At 37.4% G+C, this 22,364-nt stretch overlaps 1 protein-coding gene and 1 non-coding gene across 2 annotated transcripts; both read left to right on the top strand.

Annotated features, from left to right (window-relative positions):
* The first annotated feature begins 4,159 nt into the window (after positions 1-4,159).
* On the top strand, positions 4,160-21,367 carry cmasa (cytidine monophosphate N-acetylneuraminic acid synthetase a). The gene is made up of 9 exons (XM_073868585.1): positions 4,160-4,508; positions 4,651-4,793; positions 7,308-7,463; positions 10,142-10,144; positions 19,242-19,372; positions 19,829-19,923; positions 20,068-20,239; positions 20,865-21,030; positions 21,146-21,367. The coding sequence occupies exons 1-9, from the start codon at positions 4,225-4,227 to the stop codon at positions 21,322-21,324; spliced, it is 1,329 nt and encodes a 442-aa protein (XP_073724686.1). The 5' UTR covers positions 4,160-4,224; the 3' UTR covers positions 21,325-21,367.
* Positions 20,610-20,750, top strand: LOC129432852 (U4 spliceosomal RNA). Its single transcript, XR_008640311.2, has one exon. It is a non-coding gene; the product is annotated as a U4 spliceosomal RNA (small nuclear RNA).
* Positions 21,368-22,364: the final 997 nt, after the last annotated feature.

Here is a 22,364-nt window from a genome sequence, read left to right as displayed (position 1 = left end):
GGAGCCTAAAAGAGTCAAATGTTAGCAGAAAACAGACAACACAAAACAGGTACATTTAAAAATGTATTATAAAATGTATTATAAAAAATAAATAAATTATTTACAATCCCTGCCTATCTAAGCCGGCTTCCGGAATGCACAGTGCACCATAAACTCAAAATAAATAACTCAATTGAGGAAAGAGTCCATGGAAGTTCTCAGTGTGTTTGTGTGTGTTTCTTGAAGTATATATATGTGTTCTCTTCACTACCCGGGTAGGTTGTGTTCTTATCTGTATTTAAAATGGAGGCATATGATGATGATCATAGGTCCAAAGATGCCACAGCTGGCCACACCAGGCTCTTGGTCCGTTCAGTTCTGCGGTTGGCTCGCCACTGACCGCTAGGGTCAGAATCAGATCTATCCCTTTCTAAAAAACAATCTATACATACAGTACAGAATGCATTAATCACAATTGCCTCATTTCTATTCAAATCTAATCAACTTTTCTCCATTCAAATGTCAAATCAAATATAACCAATTGTAAAGGATATAAATACTCTAATCATTATGCAAATGAATAGTTACACATCACACCACAAAGTCAGTTCCAATAAACAACAATTAATCAATCAATAACTTCCATCTCACAATACAAAAATAAATCAAAGGATTTCTGAAATAGATATTGATGTTTGAAACTTTTAAATCTATTTTTGCATCTAAATAACATTTTAAATGTTACATTTTAACATATTTATTCTTTTTATCAGTTAAGATCTTCATATAAATATAAACATGTATATTGACAATTAAATGTACTAAATCACCCTTATAAAACAAGACAAAACAAATACTCAATCAATCAAGTGACTTTTTAAGTCAATAAAACAGTATTAAGGCACCTTTAACGGTGAACAGCATAACGGATCAAATCAACATGCATTTAAATGTAAACAATAGGTATGCGAGATTAACGATCTTTTATGGGCATCTTAAATAACATAAAACAATATGAATCTGTGTTTATATGGTATTAAACAGCAAAAATCATGTTCACAACTCCAATTGGTTTTAAAAGAACGATATTTTGCGCTATAATGGAGCTTGCGCAATCATAACACTCGTTTTAGTATTAACATCCTTACCGGAGGTATCTTAAAAACTCAGTATCAGCAGCTTAACTTTTTCTCTGTCTCACTGCTTTCAACCTAATAAATACACAATATTTCAATAAATGGTATAAGATTTTCCTTTGAATTTCTATCCATTAGAGGATATTATTCATACCAGATCTTGATACTTTCTAACAGCGTCTTCACCGGAGGACAGTCATCAAGTGTTTGTTTTACTGGTAGGTTGCCTGGCAACTTGCAGGCAGAGTGATTTCTTTGCGCCACTCGCAGGCGATAAAGAGAATTGCACTCAGTAACCTTGTGTGGGTTACAATAGTACTAACATTAATATAGAATTGAAAGAAAAAGACACTTTTTTATGATGGTTCTATTGATTTCAAAATTTGGTACATTATGAATTATATATGAAAAATTCTTTATCCATAAATGTAAATGAGCTGTGAAAAAAAACAATTTTACTCATTTTAGAATAGAACTAAATCACTACCTGTACACCTTAAAAGAAATAAGAAATAACAAAGCAAATTTACTGTAAAGCATTAAATTTAAATCTTTCGTTTGACTAAATGTGTAATACTTTGTACCCGTTTCAATGTGATTTTTTTTATATCTGTTTATCATTATATTTAGCATATTTGAAATATACTCTTGCCCTTTTATGCTCACTGTTCAGAATAATAATGTTCCAAGTTTCCAGTAGATGGCAACAATGCACTATTAAATGCGGATTGGCAAAAGATTCAAGATAACTTTATTGGCATGGGTTAGGGGGTTAAGAGACGTAAAAGTACTCGTCTTCTCTTTTATCGGCAATGAAACAGAAGACAAAAAAAGAAGACCCGGAAACCGTTTGAGCTCAGCCTTACTGTTGTGGCGTCCTCTCAGCTCAAACTAGACAATGCAGGCCATGTGATTTTATACATTTTAGTTTAGCAATCTCTTGTATTTACTTAAACAACAGGAAACATGAATAAAAAAATGTATGAATAAAACCATCACAATAAATGAAAACGTATAGAAGTGAATACCATATGAAACAAAACTTTATTCAAATGTATTTATTTAAGAAACCATCACATATTTACTGTCATCTCAACACAGCTGTGACAATACAGCTTTATTTACATGAATCAGCTGAGCACTTTGTGGTATATCCTCTAAGTCTGTGCGTAAAGTCAGGGTGCTGAGGAACACCCCTGTGTAACGTATCGAAATCCCCCGATTGGCTGGTCTCCGGTCGATTGCTTTGCTTTCCCGTGGCATCATGGGAAAGCTGGGATAGAAGTGTCCATCCGATGCACGCTTCAGAATCTGGGCGGACTGGGGATTTCTCGCCTACTGATTTTATGGATACAGAGGATTCGGACGTACTACTATGTTCAAGTGCTGTTTCCCCTAATACATTTTCAGTAAGTAGGCGGTTTCGGACGATACTTAAGTACACGTGCCTCTGAATCTCGCGAGAAATAGTCCAAAATCCCGCTAATTCTCGCCTACCCTTTTACGTATACTGAGGTTTCGGACATACTACTCGTTCGCCTACTGCTTTTTGCCTACTATATAGTATGGCAGTATGCGGTTTCGGATTCAGCCACAGAATCCAGTAGGATGCTTCCCTATTCTGTGCAATGATTGATTTAATCCAGTATGTCCAATTCTGGCAAAACCAACATCTCTCTGACTTAATTTTAAACAGTGCATTGTGAAAACGCTGTCATTATTCTTTTACATATCCGTGCATAAAATTGGAGGAATATAATTCAGAGCTTCAGAAAAGGTCACGTGATTTCCGGTAAGGGAACATAGGGACCTTCGATAGTCACTGGTTTTTGCGTTGCACTGTGGGAATTTTTAGGGAACGAACGTTCCAGTGCACTGAAAGGATTTTGCGATTGAGACAGCTCTTAAAATTGCCGACTCCCTGATCAGTGCCCTGACTCATAGACATTATATACGTAGACACCTCATGACGTGCTGGAACGCATCAAGCGTCGGCGCCATATTGGATGTGTCTCCTCACTGTACACTAGCACCAGAGTCAATGGGAGTTAACGGAAAGAAAGCCATACTATGGCCGTATTTTGTGCAGCTTACGGTTGCAATAACCGGCGCAGTATTGATTCCAGATCACATGGGATTACATTTCACAAGTAAGATTGAACAATCATTTTGGTTACTTTACGTTATTATTTATAATATTATGTCAATGTTCAGCAGGAACTGGTACTCTCTCTCATGATCTCTCGCTGTTTTTTCTTCACATTTGAAGGTTTCCCAGTGATACAGGCATGAGGAGGCAATGGCAAGTTGCTATAAAACGGGAGAGTTTTGTTGTGACAGAGTCGTCAAAGCTCTGTAGCAATGAGTATATAGAAGAACAAGAGGGGAAACTCTGATTCGTTTTTAGCAACAGCCACTAGATGGCGCTTCAGTAGCGCGGCCGCTATTTGGAATTCTCACAGCCAATTCATTCTCAATTCATTCATATTAAAATTAATTTAATACCTAATTACATAAAATACCTAATTACGTAAAAATTACATAAAAATTGTGTACTAAAGTACTTTTTAAGTAAAAGTAAAAAAAAGTAGATGTTTAATGTACTTGAATATAATCCAAAAACTTATGAAATGTAGTGGAGTAAAAATTATGATAATATGCTTTGGAATATAAGTTTTCCAAAGAAAAACTGATAAAATACAGATACTTGAAAATTTACTTTTATGTAGAAAACGAGCATAATACAAAGTATTTTAGCATGAAAGCAGTATTTTTCAATGTGTGACAGCGTCCTGTATCATAACTAAATCTCTGGCGCTTATAACAACTCAAACCGTGTGAAAATCCGGTAAAAATTAGGGGAGTTATAATTATTCCTCATTCGAAATGAATGCAAGGGAGCGCACTGGAGACCCATCCAAGATGGCGGCCGCGCGATACGTCAGCTCCAATAGGCAGCTCAGTCTACGAGGTGTCTATGTATAAATGTCTATGCCCTGACTACTGAACAAGGGAGCTGATTGAGACACACCCCTAGATTACTACGACGATTGCGTATTTCCGGTCACAAATACGGAAGTTGTGAGAAAGGTCTTTTGCTGTAACGACGATGTCACATACACGCAGACCAGTGAAAGAAATCGACCAACCTTACGAAAACGAGATACAGACAAGTGACGGGGAACCCTCCAAAAAGGTAACAAAGGTCTATTCCGACGATTCAAGAGGACAGCACGAAGAAAGTAGTTCCTGCACAAAGCAGCATGTAGCTGCTCTTATCCTCGCACGAGGAGGGAGCAAAGGGATCCCTTTAAAGAATATCAAGCCGTTGGCAGGTATTCCTCTGATCAGATGGGTTTTGAGAGCCACTATCGATGCGGAATTGTTTGACAGGTGACGTTAAAATTATGCAGTGTTAAAAAGTATACAATGTAAGAAAGATCTGGTTTCTGCTTCTATTAAGTGTTGTGTATCTTTTACTTTGTAAAAGCATTACAAAGTGATACAATGTTCTTTCCTGTGGGTGCTTTTGCAGTGTTTGGGTGTCTACTGATCATGATGAGATCGAAAGAGAGGCAAAAGACGGGGGAGCTCAGGTGCACAGGAGAAGTGCAAAGGTGTCTGATGACAAATCCACGTCACTGGAAACTATTAAAGAGTTCCTTGAACATCACCCAGGTGAACAGGATGGGAAAAAGGATTGTCTTTATGTGATAAGGTCAAGTGTGCTTAAGGGGTGTAACCTCAGCTTGTAAAACAGGTGTGTTGACTTTTTTGCGTAAAACAGGTTAAGGTTAAAAGGAAATGTGAAAAGAAAGAAACCACGTACAATGAAACGCAGTAAGTTAAGATGTGTAAGCTGTCTAATGTCTATTCATTGCATACCATGTCAGTACCTGTATACATTCTGCATAACAAAACTAGCCAGATGACACATGCCCAAATACTAATAGCTAGGGATGCACCGATATGGAATTTTTGGCCGATAACTCTTTATATTTGGGGGGCGATAACCGATTTATACAGTCACGTGAAAGAATTGGCACACCCTATTACATTTTCTGTTCTTTAATAAGAAATATTTACATATTACTGATTTTTATCCTGTTATATTTTTTGTCTGGAAAGGAAGGTGTTTTGATTGCAGGTAAACCGCAGAAACTCACTTAGTTTTACTCATTAAACAAAAGATTAACAAAAATGGGATTTGTCACAGAGGAAAAAGTTAGGACACCCTGCCCTCTAATAGTGAGTGTTACCCCCTTTGGCTAAAATTACTTCAGTGAGACGCTACTTGTAGCCATCTACCAGTCTCTGACATTGGTCTGAGGAAAGTTTGCCCCACTCCTCAATGCCAATTTTTTTTAGCTATGAGATATTTGATGGGTTTCTTGCATGTACAGCCCGTTTTAAGTCAGCCCACAGCATCTCAATGGGATTCCAATCTGGACTTTGACTCGGCCATTCCAGTACTCTCCATTCTGTTTTCAGCCAGTTCTTGGTGGATTTACTGTTATGTTTTGAGTCATTGTCCTGTTGCAGGATCCAGTTCCGCTTCACCTTTAATTTTTTTTACAGATGATCTCACATGGTCCTCAAGCACCCCCTGATACACAATAGAATTCATGGTGGATTCTATGATGGTGAGCTAAACATGTCCTCTGTTGCGGTGTCCAAATAATTCAATTTTAGACTAATCTGTCCAAGGAACATTATTTCAGATGTCCTGGTCTTTGTCTACGTTCTCTCTGGCAAACTTCAGTCTGGCCTTTATGTTTTTCCTAGAGAGCAGGTTTTCCTCCTTGCACACCTATCATGAACGTTAAACTTGTGTAGTCTCTATCTAAATTGTAGAGGCATGCACTTTCACATCAACAGTAGCAAGAGCCTGCTGTAGGTCCTGTGATGAAATTTTAGGGTTTTTGGTGACCTCTTTTAGCATCTTGCGGCCTGCTCTCGGGGTGAACTTGCTGGACGGCCAGACCTTGGCATGTTGACAGTTGATTTGAATGTCCTCCACTTGAAGACTATTTTCCTGACAGTGGAATGGCCGATTTCAAAATCTTTGGAGATCTTTTTAAATCCCTTTCCAGACTCATAAGCTTCTACAATCTTCTTTCTGAAGGCTTCTTATAGCTCTTTTGATCTCACCATGGTCCAATCTCACCTCAACAGCCAAGAGCACACCAAACCAAATGTGTAAGATTTAAATAGGGCAAGCCTCCTCGTAACAATGTTCTAATCATGTGTACCTGTTATGATACACCTGTGTGTGATTTTGTTGGGATGTCCTAACTTTTTCCTCTGTGAGAATTCACATTTTTGTTCATCTTTTTGTTTGTTGAGTGGGGCTGGGTCAGTTTTTGTTGTTTGCCTGCAATTGAATCACTTTCTTTTCCAGACAAAAATAAAAACTAGATGATATGTAAATATTTCTTGATGAAGAACGGAGAATGTGGTGGGGTGTCCTAATTTTTTCACATGACAGTAGGCCGATAAATATACATATTCATTTTCTAAGCATGATTGCAAAGACTTAAGACAAACAAATACAGTGGATATCTGGTTTTATTTTAAACCCTTTCGAATTTTCATTTCCACAACTTTGCATGTGATCTCTTTTGCTTTAGTACTGTATTTGCTAAATTTCCTCGTGCTGTCAAGTGTTTGTTGTACTGGCTAGTTTTGGTAGGTTTTTTTTATTTACTGCCCCCTCGCATTACCTCACATTTGCAGCTGTTGCAAATTGCAAGTTTGAAGTCTTCTTTTTTCACGACGAAAAACTCCCAAGACCGTAGACATCGTGTCTTCGCGCTAGACTAGCATACTCTTATTAAGCGCGCAACACGCGTCATCTTCGTGCTACGTCACAGAAAGCACCAATCAAAACTCCACATGCCCAGCAATGAGCAAATGAAGTGGTTCAACAAGCCGAAATAATCCATTATTTATCGGCTTTATTTATCGGCCTAATTTTGCTATCAGACTGATAACGAGAATATTAATAAATAAGCAGTTAGCGGCCGATAACAATATGTCAGCTGATATATCGTGCATCCCTACTAATAGCCATACTACTCCCATACTTAAAATAAATGTTTTACATACCTGTATTTTGCGGTCAGAGTTGTTGAAGTTAATTCATAGACCTTCCCTGACAAAGGCTTGTTTTTATCTGATGTTCTCTTGCAGAGGTTGATGTCGTTTGTAACATCCAGGCCACTTCTCCATGCCTACACCCACACCATCTAAAGGATGCCCTGGAACTCATAACCAAAAAAGGATTTGACTCTGTCTTCTCTGTGGTCCGTCGACACCATTTGCGTTGGGAAGAAGTCAAGGACGGAGGTTTGTTGAAGTGCAGTCTGGAATTGAAGTCTACTTGCATGAATCTCCATATATGTATTATTTAAAGTATGAGAATTCTCTATTTCCAGTTCCCTCTACTTTTCCTCTAAACTTCGAGGTAGATAAAAGGCCACGACGTCAGGACTGGCGTGGGGAACTGTGTGAAAATGGCTCATTTTATTTTACAACAAAAAACCTCATCCAGCAAGGACTTCTTCAGGTAACACAAATCTACTTGCCAAACTGCGGTCCCAGAAGTCTTTAAAATCCATAATCTCGCTGACTTAAAGGGGACATTTCACAAGAATTTAAGATGTCAAATAATCTTTGGTGTTCCCAGAGTAGTTATGCGAAATTCTAGCTTAAAATATCTGTGGTCAGTGCGTTGGCATTAACAATCTATTTACTTCTCCGTTCGGTGTTTTTTGGCAGTCTGTAAAACGATAGCTCCGAATTCTTGTTAATCTGTTAGTACAGTCTATTGCACAACAGCTGTTTCCCATTTATACGCGTTTTCCCCATGTTTTCGCTGATTTCATACTGTACACAAATTCTGCCGCTCTGTCTTTTGCCGCTCTGTCTTTTGCCGCTCTGTCTTTTGCCACTCAGTGGGCGTAACCGAAGTCACTTTCTCTGAAGGTGACGTCATGTGCATACCCTCTATACAGTGCAAGTTCACTTTTTTTTCATACAGCAAAGCTATGCGCTTGTAATTAAAGTCAGGTGCTGTTTCTTAATACAGCGCAAGCTCACTTTTACAGGTGATCTTCTGACAAATAAAGATAATAATGGTTTAATTTCCTTTAATATAAGTGAGTTTGTATTTGTTTAATTGTTGTTGGGTTTTCATAAAAATAGTATTGAACCACAAGCATTTGTTTTAAAGTAAGGGGGAAATCCAGGTTTTTTATTACTGTAACAACGCATGTATATCACCACTTTCATATCATAATGGCTTATTTAGTTAATAACAAATAATCTTAATATTCATCAAGGTCTAAAGCTGAATATTAAAATTAGTTCATTAATCTGTGGCAAAATTCTCAGCACATACTGTACCTGAAGACTCGATTCATTTTGTTAATTGATATTTTAAAATTTAAAGATGTTTTAAAAAGCTGCAAAAACTTTTTTTTTATTTAAGGCTTAAATATCTAAATCAAAAATATTATATTAGAACTCTGTAGTAGTGTGTGGCATTTGCACTTTTAAAAGTACACTTCTACATGTGAATACCTAATTTAGTGCCTTAATTAGATGTTTTCACGTATTATAGCTAAATAAGTAAATATTTACATTTTATCCGATTAGTTAATTAATTGGAAAAATTATCGCCCGATTAATCGATTATGAAAATAATCGTTAGTTGCAGCCCTAAAAAAATTCAAAGCATATATTTTTATATGTGTGTCCCAAATGACATACTATACACTTATGCACTTAAACAATGCACTATGTTGTTTAGTTAATTGATGAGTTATTTCCTGCCAATGACGAGTTTTTACGGCAATCCATATTTCTGCTACTATGCACTAAGTTGCGCTCTCACACAACTTATAAAACTTAAAATAACATAAAAATAAATGCATGCAAACGGAACACAATACACCTGTTATCTGCTTTCGGATGTGGATTCCTGCTGTTTGAGTTGACATTTTAGTAAGACGGTCCTGTGAAGTAATGTTACAGAACCATTGACTTTAAATATTAATTTCAGAACTTCAAAAACTGCATTTTAGATGAGTTCTGTAAGCTTGTTAGTCCAGTTATGCCATCCAATGCATAAAAATAGGTGAATGGAAACATAGCTATTGTTATTTGTTTTGTTCAACATGACCTTTAGTAAGCATCAGACTAAGGTGTAACTAGCTGTGCTGCCATTACTGCGTCTTTAAATTGCACAAATTGACATAGCCAATTGAAAATACATCAAATGGAAACACGTCAATTTTGCAAAAAGTCCAATATCGCAAAGTTTTTACACTCGCATGGGGTGGTTTTTCAGGCAATTTTGAAAAGTTGTATTTCGCAAAACTGCAATTTTTGCGTTTTCCTGTCACAGGATGCAAGTCACATAATTATTATTTGAAGATGATGTGGTATGTACTAAAAACCTCCCAGAAACACCTCAATATGTGTCTGCTCCCAAGTATTACAGACGTTCCTTGCCAATAATGTTTGGATAACACTCCTACATCTCTTTTGATTTAAAATAATGTACTACTATCTCCAAGAAACACCTATTCGTTGCCGTATAAGGGGCTTTTCTTGGCAAAATACTCTTACGTCTCCTTCAGCTAAAAATTATGCCTAATGCCATGCATCTGATAGCCCCGCCTCTCTTTCGTTACGCAAGTAAAGCTGCGACCACTGAGTGCATGCAGTGTCCAGTGTTGCACACCTGAAATTTTCGATTTAAAGAGTGTATCACCCGGGTAGTTAAAGTGCACTTTCTTATTTGGTATTTTTAGTGTGAACACACTACTTACACTATTTATGATAGGAAATGGTGTAGAATAGTGCATAATAGTGTGCAATTTTGGATGCACCTATAGACTCCAATGTGGTACTTAACTTTTCTGTACATTTAACAGGGTGGAAATGTGACATACTTTGAGATGGACCCCAAGTACAGTGTAGATATTGATGAAGACATAGACTGGCCTGTAGCTGAGCAGAGAGTGCGAAGGTGATTTTGCACTCACAATCCTTAATGAAAAAATATTGTTGATTTAGTCACACTTTACACCACTTCTCATGATACTTTATGTAATTACACTAACAAATAATACACGTTTATATGCTAATTGCACATTAATGCAGTAATATTGTAATGTATTATGTGCAGCATGTTGTAGTTGCTGTGACTCACAAGGTGAAGGGCTTCTGCAAACTCATATGCTGATTAAACGTATACATTAAATGTACTATACACTGTAAGTCAAATACATTTTGAATAAAATCATTTGAAGTAAATGTGTTACTGTAACGCCAAGTGCTACATTTGTCTCAGTCTTTGCATTTTCAGCCTATATCGGTTTCTATGCATGTGTATGTAAAACAGGTATGGATACCAGGGTAAGAAGGATGATGAGAAAAACCCTGTAATACACAACCTGTCAAGATCTCGGACAGACGTAAGGAAGCATTATAAAAGTTTGCCAATCAACAAGCTCCCAGACCTCCGACGACTCCGGACCAAACCCGCACTGGATCAGTTCCAGACCCGCAGACTTCGGCCCAGATCGAGTGCAAATTCGGCCCAGAGTTGAATCCTTTCTGAAGATATATGGTTGAACTATTTACACTATGTCCTATGACACATAATGTTATTACACTGAAAAATTCAGGTTTTGTTTTTTTGCGCAACTGTAATTGCAAATTCATAATATTGTAATGAAAATGAGCTGAAGTTGTTATGTGCTCTGTAATGCAGCTACACTTGAATTAAAAGCTTTTGAAGTAAATGTATAACATAACAACTGTAATGCTGTGTGTGACAGACAGACCGACCGACCGGCGAGAATTTGAGAAATCATATAATCATACATTTCTCAAATTGCTCTCGCGGTACTGTGATGTCATACGTCTATCGGTTTTTGTGGCATGAATTAGATAATTTTGAACAATAAAATGATTAAATATAAGAATAAATCGGTATTCTACAACAATTGGTTTAAAAATGGTATCTTAATGGTCTTGCAATTAATAAATGATAAGGGCTACTTTATTACATGTTCTGAATTTTTACAGACATACTGTATTCCTATATCTCCATGAGAATATAGCATTGTATTTGATGCAATACCAACAGGTTGCAATTAACAATTATATCAACACCGTCCAACAAGATCTCTTTTTAAAGACAGTAAATGTAATAATGCCTTTTTCAGACATTTTATTCACTGTCCTGTGACATTTCAAAATATATTTTTTTGGAATGACCATTTTGAAAATATTAATTGGAGATTGATTTGGATGTATAACACATATTGTATCAATAATAAAGTTAACAAAATATACTTTAAAATAATAAATAAAATTCATCCAACAAACCATTTTCTATAAATATATAATAATATTCTTTTTGAATCTTGTGTATTCTGTAAAATTTAAACTCTAACTTGTATAGTTTTTTATTGTAGGTATGTTAAATTCTGCGTGTCAAATTAAGATACAGTGCACAGCATAAATGAGTACACCCCCTTTGAAAATTAATATTTTTCTCCATTTGTTAGTAAATATGAGACCCATTTGCTTTCTTTTTTACAAAACAGTTTTATTAAACATTTCTTTTTATTAACAAAAGAGTAAAAGTCACTGACCATCTTTACAACCAAAAAATAACTTATTTAAATCAAATGGGGTGATGCAAAAATGAGTACACCCTGATGAATATGTTAGCAAAAAAAATAAAGTGTAATTAACAGGAATTCACTAGGAAATGATGAATATAATTAATCATTACACAGGTGGCCACAGGATAACTGGCAATTAAGGGTGGTATTTAAGAGAAAAAAATCCACTTTCATGGAATGATGACAGAATAGCACCACATGGTTAAGAAATGTCTCAAGACATGAGAAATAAAATAATTTCTTTGCACAAAATGGTCAAGGTTTCAAGATAATTAGTTAACCATTGCTAATAAGTTTGAATACTGTCACGAAAGGGATCCAAAAATTAAAAAAGGATTTTGAGAAGCTCTCTGCGATCTCCAGGACATTTACTGAAGTTAACACCTCGTCAAAAGCGTTTTGTGATGAGAGATGTTGAAAAAAATCATAATGCAAGTTCAGAACAGTTGACTAAATCATTAGAAAGTCAATCTGGGGTGTTTCCTGTGATGCCACACGACGGAGGTATAGTGCAAAGGAGAGGCATGCATGGCTGTCATTCATAGAAAAAAGCCACTGGTAGAGCCAATTCACAAAAAGCCTTTTGCTAGAGCTCATATTGAGAAAGGTAAAGACTATTGGGTCTCTAGCTCTCTATACTTTGGAGTCAATTTTATAGACGTCATCATGAATACACAGATGTACTGTGAAACATAAAGAGAAGATGCTACCATCACTCTGTGCCCTTGATCAACAGGCAATCTTTTAACATGTTTGTGACCCAAAACACACATCTAAGGTCACATGAAGTTAAGAAATGTCTACTGTCTATTCATTGCTATTGTGGTTGTTTAAGCCACTCTTTCTATAATGTGTGCCGACAGGGTTGACAAATTTGCATAAAAAACAGCCCATTCCCCCTAGCCCTAATACCTAAACTCAAAATATGCCACTCCCATCCCTAAGATATATATTTACATACATTGAAATGCATTACACTCAATTTCTTCTTGAAAATCACTGTATAGTAGTAATTATAAACAGAATCTGTTTTCATACATTTTTCATACAATTTTACAGAGCAAAGTTAGCTCAGTGTAGTAGTTGATGCGATTTAGCTATGATTTGTACTGTTTAAACAATTACTTTATTACTTATTCAGGGTTCCCACTGGTCCTTGAAATCCTTGAAAGTTTGTGAATCTGGGGGAAATAATTCAAGGCCCTGGGAAGTTTTTGAAAATATACATAGGATACAGGTCATTATAAGTGCTTGAATCTATTTTATGCAAGAAGTTTTCTGGAAAAAAATCCATATTATTTCCTGTGTAGTGTAGGATAATATCATAAAAATTCTAGACTTTTTAAGCACACGTGCTAAACTGTTCGCTTTAAATGCTTATATCTTCTGTATGTGAATGCTGACACATGAAAACGTCTCGGGTTACGTATGTAACTCTTGGTCCCTGAGAAGGGAGCGAGACGCTGCGTCTCCATTGTCATACTTCCTGCGTCCCTGTAACGCCGTCTTTGGCAATATTTCCTGTCTCCCGAGGGTTTTCACCGACGTCACATTCTGGGCGGTAACCCGGATGCGCGGCCATTGTGGAGGCACTCGGTGTAAAGAACTGAACGGAGTACAATGGAGTATTGTGCGCTTTGGATACTTTAAGGGAAAGTAGACATGTCTAAACAACAGAAAACGCGTCCAAGATGCAAAGGCATATAGGGAAGGACTTGGACCACAAGAAAAGGCACGATATTTCGAGAAATTACTATTTATAGGTGGTGCAGATCCCGGCGACTCAGCTCCCTCTTCTTGAATCCGTGACGACCCAGCGATTCTTCCTTCAGTTGCATCTCCCGATATAGTAAAATACCTGGTTTTCATGCCGAGCCCATATGTCAGCTTTATTTATATAGCAAATTTAAAATAGCCAGTGTCCTACCAAAGTGCTTTACAGTACAATAAGCACACAGTAAAATAATTGTTTTTACAATTTACTATTTAAATTTTTTTTTTCATTACAATAAAAAAAGAGTAAGAAAATTTGTTATGAGCAATTAAGCAAACTGGCATTGCAGTGCAATGTTTAAAGTACATTTTGTGCATACACTAAAAGTATACTTTTAAAAAGTACATATTAAATACTCTTTAAATAAAGCACAACAAGTAGAAGCACTTGTTTTATACTTTATGTACTTCAGTAATATTTCTAATAAAATACTACTATTTTTCCTAAGCTTTGCCCACCACAAGGGCCTCCTCTGATAATTTATTGCATTCCTTTCCTTTTAATAATTTTTGGAAGTCCATAATATTCCAAATGTTTTTCTCGATCTGTCATATTTGTACAACCTCAAACACGGCAATAATTAACCATTTTCCTTGACGACGTTCGGAATATACATCAGTGTCTGTGCTCTCTGTTGTTATGCGGAGTGCCTCCAAAATGGCGACTTCCGCTCTGATGACGCGCCGTGAAAACCCTCTATTGGTGAGCTGGCCTGCGTTCCAGTTCATTTTTTATGACCTTCCCTCGCTAACTTCCCTCAGTGTTGTTCACTCTGATGTACGTCATTGCTTACGTTGTACGAGTGCCCACTACTGCTGAAACACTTGAATAGGTTCAGATGGATCGCCCTAAGCCCTCGATCACATGGAAAGTGGAGACCGCCTCCTCCATGTGCAAAGCGCGAGTTGCTGAAATGACGTCACAATCATGATGCATTGTGGGATATGGAGCTGCCTGAAGTGTACATATGAAGTAGGCTCGCTCCCTCTGTCAAAATCGAGGGAGCGAGGGTCTGTCCATACAAACTTCCCTCGTCCACTTGACGGCGGCCATCTTGTCTAAGTCAGCTCGCTCACTTGTAGCATTGTGTTTTAATGGTGCATGCACTTTTAAATAACCATAACATGCTCAATTTTCTACCGATTTTTAAATGGTTTGGTGCAGTGTCATATGTACATCTCTGACATTTATAACAAACCAAAGAGTTAAAAACAGTTTGGAAATTGGTAGAAAACTGAGCAAGTTATGGTTATTTAAAAGTACATGCACCATTAAAGGCGCTCTATGCATTTTTCCGTTTTGGTCAAACAGCGACCCCTAGAGTCGCTGGGGAATACTTGCAACTGTCTTAATTTCCCACCCCCACTCTGTACACCTCCAAAAATAATGACCAGGTAATGTTTTTACAATTTCATACAAATATTAGGCTACTGCATCTACTAAACTACGTTTTTACATGATCGCAGCTAAATCACAAGTAAATAGTCTATGTCTACTGTATCATTTCATTTGTGTTTTTATTGTAATGTAAACATTACAAAATGCCATGACAAAGTTAATTGTGTACGTTGCATTATTTCATAACATTGGTCGTTATAATGTCACTATACATGATTATTGCTATTTATCATAATAGTTTGCAAATTGTGCATGTTTACACTATTTACAACCTCTAGGCTTATTTATGTCCTGAGATATTGACAAGCAAGCGCAACAACATAGACCGCAAACAAGTTTACACATAAGAGATTTACTTACTAGTCCATCAACAAGATCGCCAGATCAGCATCCCTGTTGCATCCATTGCTGTCTTTTAGCTCATGCCAACGACTAAAAGCCTGACCGAGTGGGACTCTTGTCCGGTTCCTAACGCGGTCAACTTTTCCATCGTTGAGCATCACGTCTCAAATTCGCGCGTGCAGTTGTTTAAAGGCTTGTTCGACTTCATGCGGAGCTGCAAGAACCGACAGCCGGATGACCTCAAAGTACCGCGAGAATGATCCGAGACGGAGGAAGTCGAACAAGCCTAACATGTGTGATGTCGTTGCCGTAAAGCAAGTCATGATTCTTGCGAGATTTGTCAGGGGCGGTTCTCTCAAGCTTGCATTGCTGGTTTTGCTAGCGCCGTCCTCCCCGAGCTTCAACAGGAGGATGATTCGCCCGTACTATGACTTTGTTTACCAGCGAAATAACTTTGAAGCTGTTATATTAAGGTAAAATAACTGCATAGTGTGTCTTTAAAACACAATGCTACGAGTAAGCGAGCTGCCTGAGACAAGATGGCCGCCAGGTGTGGACGTTGACCTACATTGGCCAACAGTGCGGGCGAGACATCTAGCCTTTATTATACAAGGTACCCTGTTGAGGGGCAAACGTTCAACAAAATGGCTGGTTTTCATAGCGACTGATGCGAAAATGCCAGTAGACCTGACTATTATCAGCTTAAATTGAGTTTAGTTGGACTTGATAGCAGAGGTGGACAATTCTTAGTTACATTAATTTAATTTTCCAAGCATCTGTGCTTTATTAGGTTGTTTGTATCGGGAAAAACATTACTTCACTACATTCTAAAGCATATAATCATACTGTGTATTCTTTAATATTGCATATTAAAATGTAATACCTAATTACATTTAAATTGTGTACTTTTACTTGAGTAAAAGTATGTTATTGTACTTAAATATTAAATGTAAAACAAAAACTTGTATTTATGAAATGTAATAGAGTAAAAATTATGATAATATGCTTTGGAATGTATGTTTTCCAAAGAAAACACGGATAAAATACAAATACTTGAAAAAATACTTAAATAGAAAGTAAAACCTCTGCTTGATAGTGACCCTAGCAACTTGTCAACCCACCTTTGGTCTATGGAGGTTGGCATGAATGATCTATTTACTTCTTTGGTTGTTTTTTGGCAGTCTGTAAAATGATAGCTCCGAATTCTTGTTAATCAGTGGGCGTAACTGCAGTCACTTTCGCCGAAGGTGATGTCACGTGCATACCCTCTATTCTTCGGGGGGCAACCTTCCGATCTCTCTGCTGAAGGCAACACGGAAGTGACTTCAACTGCAATTCATCCATGGGCCGCTAGAGGCTGACTCAAAAGGGAGTCAATTTCCGTCGACCCCCATGTTAAAATGCCCACTTTACAGCAGAAATAAATGTTTACCGCCTGGTACTAAAAGTGTTTTTCGTCTATACAGCTAATTTTTCCCTTTATAACAACTATGAGGGGGTGATTTTTTTGTAACGTTTAAATTAGATTAAGCCTTAAAGTTCTGCATATTTAAGGACGTGGCTACTTGAGTGACGTTAAAACCACTGCTGTCGAGCTAGGCAGGCGTGGTTTCAGCTAACAGCCACCTCAGCTTTACACACATCCCGCCTCTTTACCCATTTTCGGTTATCCGCTACTTGGCATAACCGAAAATGGGTGACGCACTGCCAAGATGGCATGCTCCGCCAACTATTGACTTCATAAAAGATCTTCACATGGTGATGTCTTGGACACTACGTCCATATTTTTTACATTTTATGCTGGTATTGTTTCTATTGCTCATTTTGTTCATTATTACCATTCTTTTCATATATTGTTAACTGTATGCTCTAATAAAGCATTATTAAAAATGCTGTGGATGCTTTCACAGTGTTTGGGTGTCTACGGATCATGATGACATTGCGGACGTTGCAAAAAATTTGGGTGCCAAGGTGCACAGGAGGAGTACGGAAGTCTCTAAGGACTCATCTACCTCACTGGAAACTATTCAAGAATTTGTCAGTCAAAACTCAGGTGAGCAGGATTTGTCTTTATGTGATAATGACCTGTGTTGTAGTGGAATTCCATTGTACTGCTTTGCGTGCTTAATTAAGGAGTTTAACTCGCGTTGCAAAACGGGTATGTTGACTTTGTCCACGTAAAATCCATTGTCAAAAGAAAGAAATTGCATACCGTAAAGCACATTAAGAAATGTCTATTGTCTATTCATTGGTTATTGTGTTCGTTTAAGCCACTTTTTTCTATAATGTGTCTTGACAGGATTGACAAATCTGCTTAAACACAACAGCCCAGTGACCCTAGCCCTAATACCATAACCTCAAAATATGCCACTCCCATGCCTAAGATACATATTTTACATTCATTGTAATGCATTACAAACAATTTCTTATTTAAAATTGTATGGTATAAATTGTATAGTAGTAATTGTAAACAGAGTCTGTTTTCATAAAGTCATGTTATCTTTTTTTTCACATCCTATTAAGAAAATTCCCATTTGAAAAAAAAAATCCTGCAGCCGGAAACAGTTAAAAAGTAGCCCAGTTCCAGGGGTGGGTAGAGTACCCAAAATCTGTATTCAAGTAAAAGTACCTATAGAAATGTTTACAAAAGTAACAATCTAAATAGTTACTTGAGTAAGAGTAAAAAAAGGATTATATAAAAAACTACTCAAGTTGTTACTTTTGATCTGATAGAGAAGAAGCGTAAAAACACTGAATTTCAGACTACTTGGAGGGCTTTCACAAACCTTTCCTTGAAAGTCTCATTGTTTTGCTTATATACAGACAACCGTTTTAGACTTTAGAATATTTTTCCTGTCGTTAAATTGGCAAAAGTGGATTCGGACAGACTGTGTGCCGTACCCTTAGACAATATGCTTGGATCAATAAAATAGGGCCCTATGTGTTTAGACTAGAGTGTCTGTTATCCTGTTTTTATATGCATAGGTTATTTTCATTGCCATTAAAGTGCAATTTCTGAACATAAACAGTGGACGGTGTGTAAAAAATAGTTTTACAATAAAGTACAAGTGCCCATAGTTACCAAATTACCATAAAAAGTGTTCAGTTGTTTCAGGTTGGAGCTTGAATTCCTGTACCCTGAGATGTCAGTTCGTTTTGGTGCACACCGCATGCTCCACGTCTAGTTTTAACAAACATGCCTTACTAAAAACATTACTTGTGTGCATTTTGAGGCAAAACAAAGGGTACTGATGTATTTTAAGATATGTCAGTGCAAGTTATTTTCAGTTTGGACAGCTCTTACATTTATACATTTATTACATTTAACCCCTGTCCGGGAAACCATCCCTTAAAGTCGTAGTTACAAAAACTATTTACTCAAGTAAATGTAACAAAGTAAATGTAATTTGTTACTACCCACCTCTGACCAGTTCTGCAGGAAAACTGTGGACTTTGTTTGCAAATCTTTGTTTGCAATCGCGCATACGTGCATGTAATGTAAACAACACCAACAACAGCAAACATTTTTCGCCTCAGTTGGCATTGTACTGCACTTACAACATTTACACCTTTTAAAACGGGCAAATGCAGTTAAAAACTGGATTATGTTGCTTTTTTATTAAAATAGCGGATAAACAAACAAGAATTAATTACCTGATAGAGACGTCCTGCTGCTATTGTTCCTGTTCATCCATTAATGACTAAGTATCCGACTCATAACAAAAAATAAATTTGACTCTGTCTTCTCTGTGGTCCGCCGGCATCATTTTCGTTGGCAAGAAGTGAAAAAAGGTTTGTTGATGGCAGTCTGGAACTTGATGTTTACTAACGTTACATTTTATTTGTTTGTAATAATATAGTTATAATATATCTGTCACTTAAAGTATGAGTATTCTTTCTTTCAAGGTTCCTGTACTTGTCCTGAAAACCTCGACCCAGCTAATAGAAAACGCCGTCAGGACTGGAATGGGGAACTCTGTGAAAACGGCTCCTTTTACTTTGCAACTAAAAACCTCATTGATAAAGGACTTCTTCAGGTAGCACAAGTCCATTGGCCACCTGCAGTATGAAAAACGTTTAAATCCATAAAGCAGAGTCCCTCTGGAGGTGCACGGACAATTCATTTATACTTGACGCGCTTGCTGCTGCAAGATCCTTTGAAATGAATCTGAGTCCAAAACCAACACAAAGTAGAGCAAAAACCTCTTAAATATATTGTTAATATAACAATTATTAAACAAACAACATAGAAATCTTAATTCTTAGGTATATTAGGGTCGTACGCGCGCCCTTCTGCATGACGTAATTTTTGAACATACACAACCTAAATGGTGTCATTTTCGCCAAGCACCGACACACACATGCGGACACGTCTGGTATAAACAAGGCTTTCAAATGCTGCCAAAAAAACTGGATATTAATTATCCATAGGCAGGAAAGCAAATTTTCCTCATAGCATCTAATGTTGTACTTTATTTCATTTGTCTGTACAGGGTGGAAATATTGCATACTACGAGATGAAGCCCGAGTACAGTGTGGATATTGATGTAGACATAGACTGGCCTGTAGCTGAGCAAAGAGTGCTGAGGTGACTTCATATTCACAATTTTTTTTTTTAAACATCTAGAATTAATTTAGTCACACTTGTATGCTCTGCAAGTCCGTTTGGATTTGTAGTAAGCATTTGTATTAAGCATGTGCCAATAATTATTTCTCTGTGTGTGCAAAACAGATTTGGTTACTTTGGTAAGGACAAACCAAAGGATGTAAAGCTCCTGCTGTGCAACGTGATGGGATGTCTGACAGACGGTCAAATGTACCTATCGGTGGATAAAGAGGAAATGTTGTCCTTCAATTGCAGAGACAGGGCCGGCATCCACATTCTGAAGAGAGAGGGGGTGGAGGTGATTAAATGTTTCAGTACCTGCTGTTTGGAGATCTTATGTTCCCTTCCCCTAACAAATTTCCCACCCCCGACCAAAACTACCTCAACCCCCACCCACACCTTCTTGGTTTCTTACCTCCTAATTTCCCATCATGCAACTGGGCTGCTTCTTTTTCTTGTCTTTAAATTAAACGAAACCTTTTTAAAAATTAACAAGTTGATTAGTATTTTACTTTAAATAAAAAAGTTCTATAGATGTCTACTGATTAGCTTTTTGGAAATTAAAAAAAAAATGTAAAGTAATTTTTTTTATTTGAAGAGTTTAAGTCACCATTGATGATCACACGGGCTGGATCACACTAGTCATCAGGGCTCTCCACTGGTCAGTTATCCTTGCGCAGTGGCAGTATCGTAGCCTATGAGGTTTATCCGAGGCGCGATTATTGCTAATTGAAAACTTTACCCAATACCCCGCCGTGACGACTTGAAATATAGTCGGCACTGGCAATTTTTGACAGTCTCGAAGGAGACTGATATCACTGGTGAAAAATAGAAATTATAGTTTGCGTTTTGTTGGTTTTCCCCTTAAAGAATGTTAATTTTATATTCAAATGCCTTTAAAGACTTACTTTCTTTTTTACTAGGTTATTCTAATGCTTGCCAGTGAAGACCTAATCCCTGAAGCCCTGGCTGACAAGCTGTCTAAGAGAATGGGATGTTTAGTCTTGCAAGGAGTGGATAATAAACAAACCGAGGTTGAGAAGATTATGGAGAAGAGAGGTCTGCAGTGGAATCAGGTGGCTTATTTGGGTGAGTTGACAGCTTGTTTTTTCCAAATTTTATCAGCTGAAGGCTATAATCAGTTAGCTTTTCTAAAGAGAGTCCTATGTTTCATTTATGCTCCTTCTGTGCTTTTATGTATCAGGTAACGACGAGCCAGACATAGATTGTCTAAACCTGGCAGGGTTAAGTGCGGTACCCAGTGATGCCCCGGTGGTGGCGCTCTATGCTGCAAAGTACACCTGCCACAGCTCAGCGGGTCACGGGGCCGTGAGAGAGTTCGCCAAGTACATCCTGGAACTGAAAATGAAGGACAATTCTTAGAGACAACTTTGCCTGATTTGCCCAAAACTGATATAATGATGATAATGTGTCTTCATTTATATTAAAATAATTAAAAAAATCGAACCCCAGCTTCCTCACGCGATTTAAAAGATTTTATTTTGCCTAAATAATAGAGCTGGCGAAAAAAAAATCGTCTGCGATTCTCCGATTCTCATGCGTGTCTCATCAGTAAAGCCGGTTCGGTGATTAGTAGTAAATTGCCATCACCTGCTTTCAGATGGAGCAGCACATATTACACAGAGCCGCACCTCACCAAAAAGCCAGGCAAAATCACGCCCACAACCGAAGACGATCTTCCACGATTATGAACGCGATTCTGCCCAGCCTTCAGTGAAACACGGCTCCGTGCGGTAAACGCAGCTCCATCTGAAAGCAGGTGATAGCATGAGAATCGCAGGGGATTCTTTTTTTTTTCGCCAGCTCTACTAAATAACATGCTAGTGGGATTGTAAAATGAGTCAACAGTATAACTCCACCTCATATGGGCACTTTCGCATGAAAGTTCGTTTTCACTTTCGCATGAAAGTTTCATTAGCATCAAGTGTTATTTTTTCTAGTTGTTCACCTCGCTTTCCGAGTCGTTGATACACCATTTGTTGTAATTATATCCTAGAAGTGCTTCAACAAACGGTGTATCAACGAAGGGCGTTTTTCCCATTGTCACCTCAGCTTAGCCATGCAGCATACTTTCAGCAAAGATGCTTATTTTATGAAGATACCTTCCATTAGAAAACCTGCAACAGTCAACTTGGCTATTAGCCCCTCAGCCAGTCAATAATGATGATCAATGATAAATGTTGCGGGCGTTCACAGTGTAACAACATTCATTTACAGTTTACATTTTAATTTCTTGCCAGAATTTAAGATTACATTTTAATCTGTTTATTAAAAACAGCTTCTGGTCTCCTTCCCTGTGTATAGCAGCGTTGCTATGCTAATCTTGCAGGCTTCCCTGACGAGAGTCTTTGCTTTCAGAATCCCAGTATTTGCATTTTCTATATCTGACCCTATCAGATCCA

This window comes from Misgurnus anguillicaudatus, chromosome 1 (genome assembly GCF_027580225.2).
Source record: "Misgurnus anguillicaudatus chromosome 1, ASM2758022v2, whole genome shotgun sequence".
NCBI classification, from domain to species: Eukaryota; Metazoa; Chordata; class Actinopteri; order Cypriniformes; family Cobitidae; genus Misgurnus; species Misgurnus anguillicaudatus.
Note: the sequence above shows the minus strand (reverse complement) of the source record. Positions and strands in the feature narration are given on the sequence as shown.

Excerpts from the sequence above, each read along its gene's own strand:
- cmasa (XM_073868585.1), top strand. The coding sequence starts at position 4,225 with ATGTCACATACACGCAGACCAGTGAAAGAAATCGACCAACCTTACGAA. Across the intron at positions 4,794-7,307 it reads GTTCCTTGAACATCACCCAG|AGGTTGATGTCGTTTGTAAC; the intron begins GTGAACAGGATG and ends GTTCTCTTGCAG. Across the intron at positions 19,924-20,067 it reads GCTGAGCAAAGAGTGCTGAG|ATTTGGTTACTTTGGTAAGG; the intron begins GTGACTTCATAT and ends TGTGCAAAACAG.